Source organism: Etheostoma cragini, unplaced genomic scaffold, assembly GCF_013103735.1.
Source record: "Etheostoma cragini isolate CJK2018 unplaced genomic scaffold, CSU_Ecrag_1.0 ScbMSFa_2220, whole genome shotgun sequence".
Classification (NCBI taxonomy): Eukaryota; Metazoa; Chordata; class Actinopteri; order Perciformes; family Percidae; genus Etheostoma; species Etheostoma cragini.
In genome coordinates this window covers 47,501-58,148 of record NW_023266359.1, presented here as the reverse complement: position 1 = coordinate 58,148, position 10,648 = coordinate 47,501, and the positions used below count along the sequence as shown (strand labels likewise).

The 10,648-nt window shown below is 42.1% G+C and overlaps 1 protein-coding gene and 2 non-coding genes across 3 annotated transcripts in view; all 3 read left to right on the top strand.

Moving 5' to 3' along the window:
• The window catches only part of LOC117940325 (autophagy-related protein 16-like), a 17,196-nt gene that overhangs the window by 5,165 nt on the left and 1,383 nt on the right, over positions 1–10,648 (top strand). Inside the window, 9 exon segments of the mRNA XM_034865647.1 lie at positions 292–375; positions 514–573; positions 1,129–1,173; positions 3,853–3,955; positions 4,521–4,626; positions 6,150–6,220; positions 6,474–6,545; positions 10,333–10,453; positions 10,552–10,564. Coding sequence (XP_034721538.1) covers positions 292–375; positions 514–573; positions 1,129–1,173; positions 3,853–3,955; positions 4,521–4,626; positions 6,150–6,220; positions 6,474–6,545; positions 10,333–10,453; positions 10,552–10,564 — 675 coding nt within the window.
• LOC117940336 lies at positions 4,125–4,398 on the top strand. Its single transcript, XR_004655747.1, has one exon.
• LOC117940338 lies at positions 9,811–10,096 on the top strand. The gene has a single exon (XR_004655749.1).

Sequence of the window (10,648 nt, the reverse complement as noted above, 5' to 3'; positions counted from 1 at the left end):
CTGTATAATATATATATATACTGTATATATATATATATATATATATACAGTATATATATATATATATACTGTATATAACTACGAATGAACACATGAGGAATTATGGACTTAACAACTAAGTTAACTGAACTGAAAACATGTCTTATATTCTAGTTTCTTCAGAGTAGTCATGAAAATATAGGAAATTATTGGATGAGACGGTGGGCCTAAACCTTTGGCCTGTACTGTAGATATTATTATTATTATTATTATTATTATTATTGTGTTAATATCTGAATGGTTTGTCCGCAGAGACGACGACATTGAGGTTTTGGCGGAGGAAGGAGGAAAAGGAGGCGGAGAAACGTCACCCAGCAGAGCAGTCAGGACTCCAAGGTTACACACACACACACACACACACACACTCTCACACACAGGCGCACGCATGCACGCCGAGGCACAATATAATGTAGTGTTGATTTTGTCATGGTGATATGATGTAGTGTTGTCATGGTGATGTTTGTGTTTCTGCAGTAAGAAGACCTCTCAGCCTCCTCCGGCCGGTCTGCTGGACTCCATCTCCAACATATTCGGGTACGTGGATCTGAGCAGGCCCCACTTTAACCATCGGTAACCATCTGAAACACAAGTAGATTGGTGGGCGGATCTCGAAAATGGGCTGGTCTGAAGTAGCGAGGTGTGGTTTGGGTCATCTCCTGTTCCCTTTAAGAGTCCTCAGGCCTGGAGGGGGTTTTGTTGTGCCTCACACCCCCTCCCAACACTCCATCCCCGTCCTAGCACCACTGACTTTAGACTAGAACCTCCCCCCCCATTCATTCCCTGATTTATCGGTGTGCATCCCTGGAGGTAAAGGTCCGCTGTGCGTCGTGTGCAGAATGGGAAACAGACATGAGTCTGAGTACTAAGTCAATGATGCTCGGTGCAAGACAGGGCCGCCTGTCTCTCTGTCTGCCTGTCTTTCTCTAATTGTCTGTCTGTCTCCCTGTCTGTCTCCCTCCCTGTTTCCCTCTCTCTCTCTCTGTGTCCGTCTTTCTGTCTGTCTGTCTGCCTGCCTGCCTGTCTCTCTCTCTCTGTCTGTCTGTTTCCCTGTTTGTCTCTCTCTGTGTCTGTCTACCTGTCTGTCTGCAGAGTGTCTGAGTGTGTTGATCCTGGACTGGTCTCAGCTCCCTGCAGGTGGCAGACTGTGTGTGTTCACCCTGTCGGCTTCTGATCCACACGTCACTCGCTCACTTGTTTTCTTTATAGAAACAAGAGGAAGCTGATGTGATTGGCTGTCAGCAGAGAAACAGACGTGACGTTTTGATGGTTGAACAGCCAGTGTCAACCGTGTGTGGTGGAGATGTTCTGACACCGATACCAGGATCTGAAAAGCCTCCGATTCGGCCTAAAATGCTGGTGTTAGCCCTGAATAAAATCTGCTTTAAAGTAGATTATTTCTGTTCTTTTTAGTTTATGGATATTTATCTGTGGCATTCATTGTTTGGGTAAATGTTTCACAAAGATAGAAATCATATCTCATCCAGACAGGGATATTAGTAAGAGCTTTTAAAACATAACATATGTATATTTTACCACTCAGTACTTGGTATCGGCCGATAAGCAACTTTATGGTATTTGGAACATCTCTAGTTTGTAGTGGCGTGAATATTCTTGGCATTAATCTAAATCCTTAACGAGTTGTAGAAACGTGTTCAGTGTTTCCCACAGGTTTATTTACTCGTGGTTGTTGGTGGTCCGGGATGTGATGCCTTGGTTCAGTAATAACGACGAGACTGCCACAGACAGGGGTAACAACCAGACTACCAGCTGCATGATGCTACCAATGATAGGCTAAACTGCAGCGTTAACGCTATCATGCACGCAGCGTGGGACTTCACGAGGGGGAGGGGCTGGAGGGCTGGTCTCTGTCGCGGTAAAAAAATACATTGATTGGAAAAACAATTTAAATTGGATTTTATCAACCTGGTCGGGGTGTTCAAGTAAAACCTATGAAGGGAATCACTGTGTTGTTGTTGTTCCTGTGTATGGATTTCTAACACAATCCTGTTGGTACTCCAAGTCTGTCTCAGTTATCTTATGTTAGAGTCACCGGTAGCAGTACTGACACAGACAGGCTGTAGGAACAGGGGACTGTATGAACACTGGAAACAGGGGACTGTAGGAACACTTTAGGAACAGGAAACTGTATGAACCCTGTAGGAACAAGGGGACTGTAGGAACACTGTGGGAACAAGGGGACTGTAGGAACACTGTGGGAACAAGGGACTTTAGGAACACTGTAGGAACACTGTAGGAACAGGCGACTGTATGAACAATGTAGAATCACGGGACTGCAGGAACAGGGGACTGTAGGAACAATCTAGGAACAAGGGGACTGTATGAACACTGTAGGAACAAGGGGACTGTAGGAACCCTGTAGGAACAAGGACTGTAGGAAAGCTGTAAGAACAAGGGGACTGTAGGAACCCTGTAGGAACAAGGACTAAAGGAACGCTGTAGGAACAAGGGGACTGTAGGAACGCTGTAGGAACAAGGGGACTGTAGGAACAAGGGGACTGTAGGAACCCTGTAGGAACAAGGACTGTAGGAACGCTGTAGGAACAAGGACTGTAGGAACGCTGTAGGAACAAGGGGACTGTAGGAACGCTGTAGGAACAAGGGGACTGTAGGAACGCTGTAGGAACAAGGGGACTGTAGGAACATTGTAGGAAAGAGGGGACTGCAGGAACGCTGTAAAAACGGAACTGTATGAACACTGTAGGAACAATGGGACTGTAGGAACAATGGGACTGTAGGAACACTGTAGGAACAAGGGGACTGTAGGAACACTGTAGCAACGGGGGACTGTAGGTACGCTGTAGGAACAAGGGGACTGAAGGAATGCTGTAGGAACAAGGGGACAGTAGGAATGCTGTAGGAACAAGGGGGCTGTAGGAACACTGTAGGAACAAGGGGACTGTAGGAACAGTGTAGGAACAAGGGGACTGTAGGAACACTGTAGGAACGAGGGGACTGTAGGAACGCTGTAGGAACGCTGTAAAAACGGAACTGTATGAACGATGTAGGAACAAGGGGACTGTAGGAACACTGTAGGCACAAGGGGACTGTAGGAACGCTGTAAAAATGGGACTGTATGAACAATGTAGGATCAAGGGGACTGTATGAACACTGTAGGAACAGGGGACTGTATGAACACTGTAGGAACAGGGGACTGTATGAACACTGTAGGAACGGGGGACTGTATGAACACTGTAGGAACAAGGGGACTGTATGAACACTGTAGGAACAGGGGACTGTATGAACACTGTAGGAACGGGGGACTGTATGAACAATGTAGGATCAAGGGGACTGTATGAACACTGTAGGAACGGGGGACTGTATGAACACTGTAGGAACAGGGGACTGTATGAACACTGTAGGAACAGGGGACTGTATGAACACTGTAGGAATGGGGGACTGTATGAACACTGTAGGAACGGGGGACTGTATGAACACTGTAGGAACGGGGGACTGTATGAACACTGTAGGAACAGGGGACTGTAGGCAGACTTTCTGTCAGGTCACTAGCTAACAGTAGTGGTTGAGGATTCCCCCAGAAACGTTGTTTAGCCCAGTGGTAACTGTGTCTTCTCCACCACAGCCTGATGGCAGCTTTAATGTAGTGTTTTATGGCTTCTGTGATCATGAACAGGTTTGCCAAATTAAAAAAAGCTAAAGACCGATTTCATACAGCGCTACATTATGGCCAAACTGAAAGCTTATGCAGCGTTTCATTTCCTGCCAAGCCTCCCCGCTGTAACTGCAGTTTAAGAGTTTAGGTCGGTTGTAATGAACACTCCTCTTCCTTTGCAGGCGTCGCCCTGGAAACGCTTTCAGCACATCGCCTGAGAACACTGAAGCTCCTTCGGGAGTGTGTGCCGAGGTCCGAGTCCCGTCCACGGCTCTGCACGTCTTTGTGAGTAACCTGAATGGTTTAAGCAGAAGTTGAATATTTTGAGAGTAACATTCTGAATTTTTTGAAAAATGGTTTAAGTACTGTGCTGCTAACGTTGGGGTTCGGAAACAAGGACGCACGTTCGTCAGTTTCGCAGTCCTCTTTGGACATCCCTTAGTGTCACCTGATTGGTCAGTGATGAGCAGTAAAAGGTCTGATTGCCTAGAATCCTCTCCTGCTGGCCTCTGGCTCCCAGCAGCCCCGCCTCTGTTTTCCCATCATGCTCTAGTGGTGCAGTGGTGGTTCCAGCAGCTGCTGACAGACACAGGAAGTGGCAACACAGTTTGAGTGTACAGAGAGTCTGCAGGCTCATTGTGATGACTCACATCCAACAGAACCAATCAGAACGCAGCGTGAGGCCGAAGGAGAGGAGGGACATGATCTCAAGTTTTCAACCTGAGACCAAAACAGGAAGAGGAACACGTCATTCAGAGTTCAACCTGATTGTTAGCGTGTGTGTGTGTGTGTGTGTGTGTGTGTGTGTGTGTGTGTGTGTGTGTGTGTGTGTGTGTGTGTGTTCGTTCAGGATGCCCATGACGGCGAGGTGAACGCCGTGCGGTTCAGCCCCAGCTCTCGTCTCCTAGCAACAGGAGGGATGGACCGGCGGGTGAAGCTGTGGGAGGTGGTTGCCGGTGAGTTCATTTATTTCTTAACCCTCTGACACCAAGAGACTCGCCCACGAGCCTAAACAGCACCTCTGATTCATAGTTTAATCATTTAATAACCATAAAATATAGAAACTCACCAAAAGTTGCAGTTAAAAGCTAACGAGTTAGCGGTTACGGAGGTCTCTTCCGGGTCTCTGTAGCCTCTACAGGGGTTTTCTGTCCTGCCTGGAACTTCCAGCCTTTTTCGGGGTCGTTGAGCATTAAATCCAAACCGTTACATACAAGATTGATCCACTTTATAATAATCCATAATTCATCGCGTTTTGGCTCATTTCTGCCGCTAGCTCGCGGCTCCGTGTCTGCTCTGTGTTTACGGAAGAAAAGAAAGCAGCATGCCCATATATGGGAGACAATGTCATCCAGAGTGTATGGAGTCCTAAAGAGGTCAACTCTCCCAGTCAAACTGTCTAGTGTGTGATCTAAGATGCTATAGCGGAACAAGATAGATATCTACCGTTTTATAGAGGAAATGGAGACACTGGTTTGAGATTTGGCATACATTTATATTATATATTTTATATATTTATATCATATATTTGGGCTTTTCTTTGAAGAAATGTAAATAGTATGTGCTTTATATGAGTTATAATGTTATGTTTATTTTTGCATATAGAAGAACTGTTTTAGACAACACATTTGTGTATTATTGCTTTGGGTGTAATATCAATAAATATAACATTATTATGTTGATTATTGGCATAAGTAAATGTCATGAGGGCAAAAGCGTCTGGACTTTCTTTGAAAAAATGTATTTTGTCATCTGTATTAGTCATGATTATTTCTTCACAGTGTGACTCCCAAGACACATGAGAAGTGTTTTTAGGTTTTACTGCTCTGTCTGTCAAATCAATACATATCTGTGAGATTCATGTTCCGTTTTATTTATTTGTCTTTAAGGTCCTACAACCATTTTTAACATTCAAGTCACCTCACTGCAACCCAAATATTCTAATAACCCAGTTTGTCCTGAAAAAATGGTGTTCATATCTTGACTGTAGACAACAGGGTTGATGTTTTACAAGTTATTATAAAATAAATACAGACAGACAATAAACTGTAAAAATGGCTTTAGGGCTCAGAGGGTTAATAACCAACAGGCTGTATTCTTGGATTATTTCTTAATAACAGGCTGTAATCTTGATTTATTTCTTAATAACAGGCTGTAATCTTGTTTTCTTAATAACAGGCTGTAATGTTGTATTCTTAATAACAGGCTGTAATCTTGTTTTCTTAATAACAGGCTGTAATGTTGTATTCTTAATAACAGGCTGTACTTTTGATTTACTTCTTTATAACAGGCTGTACTGTTTTATTTCTTAATAACAGGCTGTAATGTTGTTTTCTTAATAACAGGCTGTAATCTTGTTTTCTTAATAACAGGTTTTAATCATGTTTTCTTAATAACAGGCTGTAATCTGGTTTTCTCAATAACAGGCTGTAACCTGACTTCTTAACAGGCTGTAATCTTGTTTTTTTCCCTTCTGCAGGTCGCTGCGAGCCGAAAGGCGCTCTGACCGGCAGCAACGCTGGAATCACCAGCATCGAGTTCGACAGCGCTGTAAGTGTTAATACGTTATTATATTTACTGTTTTATTATTCACCTCCTGGTTGGTCAGACCCTGTTACACATACAATGGTATATATGTTGTGTTCAGGAACCTGCTGGTTTGATAGATGTTATGTTCAGGGACCTGCTGGTCTGATAGCTGTGTTCAGAGACCTGCTGGCCTGATAGATGATGTGTTCAGTGACCTGCTGGTCTGATGGATGTTGTGTTCGGGGACATGTGTTGACAGCTGTGTTATGTTTAGGGTTCGTACCTGCTGGCGGCCTCCAATGACTTTGCCAGTCGGATCTGGACCGTAGACGACTACAGACTGAGGGTGAGTCCTTACAGCTCTCACCTCACAGACTGAGCTTTGTTTTCCTGTCACAGGATCCTTCTACTTAATAAATGATTTATTGAATAACTTAATAACCGAACTCGGCCTCTATCTCCAATGATTTCCCTAATTATAACTGATTGATATCGTGGTATGGTCTTGCTACACCTGCACGCTAAAGCTACAATGGATAAATAGCTTAAATCAGTAAAAAGATGTTGAAGAAGTAAGAATATTTGAAAATGCTGAATTGCTAAAGCTAACCTGGTTGAATAGCTTAAATCAGAAGCTTAAGTAGTAAAAAAATGTTGAAAAAGTAGGAATGGCTTTAATTAAATTTAATAACACCACTAATGTAAAATACGTGGAAAAATTCAAAAATAAATTGAAATGCTAAAACTTAACTGGAAATTCCTTAAATCAGTAAGAAGATGTTGACGTAGTGAGAATAGTTGAAAAAAGTAGTAATGGTTTTAATTAAGTTGAATAAACACAATAATGTGAAAAAAGGTGTAAAAATTCAAAAAAAATGAAATGCAAATCCTAAACTGGAGAAATAGCTAAAATCAGTAAGAAGATGTTGAAGTAGTGAAAATATTTGAAAATGCTAAATAGCCATATTGCTAAAGCTAACCTGGTTAAATAGCTTAAATCAGTAAGACGATGCTTAAGTTGTAAAAATAAAAAAGTCATAATGGGGTTAACCCTTGTGTTGTCTGCCCGTCAACCATGAAGAAAAGTTATCGCTTTTCTGACATTTTTATCACTTTTTCATTGTTGTGGGGGCTTTTTAAAAGTTTTTTTCCAAAGTTATTTGATATGTCTTAAGTTGACATCTTCATCTTATTTCAAAGGGCCATTTTTTGTGATGAAGAAACTATAAATGGGTCAAATTTGACCCGAGGACAACACAGGGTTAAATGCCTTTGTCAGGAGTGATGTAGTACAGCAGGGATCAAACTCCTGTCCATATCCACTGGGCCATCATAGGGGTTAACTGTCTTCATAGGTTATATGTTGGTTGAGTTACCGCTGTGGGACTCAAACCCTGGTCTCCCACTCCAAAGGTAATTGTCATAACCACTGCGCCACCACGAGAGGGTTTGATGCACTACTTGAAAAGCTAAATAAAAAACTTGTCTTTGCAACATTGTCTTGTTTTTTTAAAAGTAACAGTGTGCAATATTGGAAACAACATGCAAAAGCCCTTAAGAGCCCTTAATATTGAACAGTTGAAAAGTGAGAATAATGCAGAGTAGATAATCTGTCAGTGTCTGGCTAGATTGTTTTTTAAATGACGCGTTTGTTCCGGACACAAACTCCGCACTCTTTTTTTTTTTTTTTTTTGCTAAAAACAATGCTTAAGTTGTAAAAATAAATAAATCATAATGGGGTTAAATGCCTTTGTCAGGAGTGATGTAGTACAGCAGGGATCAAACCCCTGTCCATATCCACTGGGCCATCATAGGGGTTAACTGTCTTCATAGGTTATATGTTGGTTGAGTTACCGCTGTGGGACTCAACCCCAGATCTCCCACTCCAAAGGTAATTGTCATAACCACTGCGCCACCACAAAATGACGTGTTTAACAAGCTATACATCGTAATATATAATGAGACAGAGATACAGACAGACAGACAGACAGACAAATGTTGGAATAGTTGGAGTTAACTTTAAAACGTTCACAAACTATTCAGCTATCCGGCTTGTGCTTTTCAAGTTTAACATGTATTTCACAGTTTTTGTGAAAAAGCAGTTTTAGAGTAGCATACATTTTAGGATTTTTCTGCATTTATGAGTGTGTATTGCGTGAAGAAGAGTGAAATCACAATCTCTCACACAAAGGACATATGTCATAACCACTCCAACAACACCAAAGGATTTGCACAGGAAGCTATACTTTGTAATATATAATGAGACAGACAGTCATAGAGAGTTTTGCAGTGTCTGGCAAACGGTTGCCATGGCTACATATAATCAGTGGCCATGTTTGTAAACACAGCTAGGAAGCCTTTGATCTCTGTGATGTCATCTCTTTGATCTGTAATCAGTTGACGACGGCACCTGGCACCTGCTGTCACCAGCTATTCAGACACTGAACAAGCGCTCAAACAAATGGTTAGAGGGGCAAAATCAAGTTATTTTAGGCAAAAAACCTCCTCATGAGCACCAGAAGGCCTTTGTGAACGTATTGATATAACATTAATGTGGATGAACTTAACAATATGGGCGTATCAGCGATTTAAAAAAACAAAAAAGTGGTTTGCTCTGCATTTTCCAGAAATGTGGACGATGTTTAACATGGCAGTGAATGGAGAAAGATCCTGAGCTCTTGTTTGAAAGCTCGCTGAGTGAAAAAGTATAATTTACATCGAATAAATGAGCCCATTGGTTGAAAATAGACAAGAACACTCGCCATTGTCGCACTGTTGCTTGCTCTGGAGGAAACTACTAGAACTGTTGGATCATTGTGGATTCTGGAGTGTGGTCTAGACCTGCTCTATCTGGAAAGTGTCTCAAGATAACTCTTGTTATGAATTGATACTATAAATCAAATTGAAATTGAATTGAATTGAATACTTACGTTTTGATGAATAAATTGTCCATGATAAATTAGGATTGTTGGCGTGGGAGCAAGTTATAGAGAACGGTGTAAGTAAATTTTTTCGAAGCCCTTCACTGTAATGATATCACTCCACTCTACCTCACGCAATACACACTCCTTACGAATGCAGAAAAATCCTAAAATGTACACTATACTTGAACTGCCTTTTGAAAAGCACAAGCCGGATAGCTGAACAGTTTGTGAATGTTTTAAAGTTTGAACCACGTCTGCAGGTGAAAGTATGAAGGCGCTGAACATTTTGGGAGCAGAAGAAGATTTGAAGGATTTGAAGCTTGCTCTCATTGACTTTAATGTTAAAAAAATAGTTTAAAAGCTTAATATTTGAAAAAGTTAAACTGTTTAAATAGCAAAAAGTATGCAGAAGCTAGAGAGCCAAAAATCGTACGGAATATTATGAAGCAGAATAATAAAGAACCGAATAACTATAATAATAATATTATTAATTTTGTCATGGTTCACGTGTGAGAAATCGTGGCAGCAAATCAGGATTTCAACTCTAAGATGAAACATCGTAGTTTGTATTTCCGAGTCGAGTTTTATCTTCGTATAGAGTATCGTTAATTAATATTAATAAGAAGTTATTCTTAGATCTTAATGTTCCTCGGCGCAGGAACAACCATAAATCATATTAATTGTTGTGGTCGGTGATGTAAAGTAAAAGGTCTGAAGCTCGGGCCCCCCCCCCCCCCCCGTCAGCCATCTTGGCTCCCAGCAGCCCCGGCTCTGTTTTCCCATCATGCTCTAGTGGTGCATTGGTGGTCCCAGCAGCTGCTGACAGACACAGGAAGTGACATCACAGTGTGTGTGTACACAGATCCTGCAGGCTCAGTGTGATGATGACTCACATCCAACAGAACCAATCAGAACGCAGCATGAGGCCCAGGGGGCGGGGCCTGAGTAGTGATCTCACTCTCCTACTGAGACCACACAGAGAGAGATATCTTTATTTTAAAATAATAAAACACAAGAAGTGTGTTTTTAACATGTAAACTAACTAAATCAGTTAGAAATTAATACAATTCTGATAAATGAATTTAATTTAAAAAGTCAAAGTAGTTAGACAAGTGGAATATTTTGAGTAACAAGCGGTTTTTAAATTCTCTCTCTCTCTCTGTCTCTGTCTCTGTCTCTGTCTCTGTCTGTCTGTGTGTGTGTGTGTAGCATACGTTGACAGGTCACAGTGGGAAGGTGCTGTCTGCTCGCTTCCTATTGGACAACGCTCGAATCGTCTCCGGCAGCTACGACCGAACGCTCAAACTCTGGGACCTGCGCAGCAAAGTCTGTACGTGATTGGCCGGTTGGTTCAGGGCTGTGTGTGTGTCTCTCACCTGTGCAGGTATAAAGACTGTGTGTGTGTGTCTCTCTCTCTTACCTAAGCAGGTATGAAGACGGTGTGTGTGTGTGTGTGTGTCTCTCTCACCTGTGCAGGTATGAAGACGGTGTGTGTGTCTCTCTCTCTCTCTCTCTCTCTCTCTCT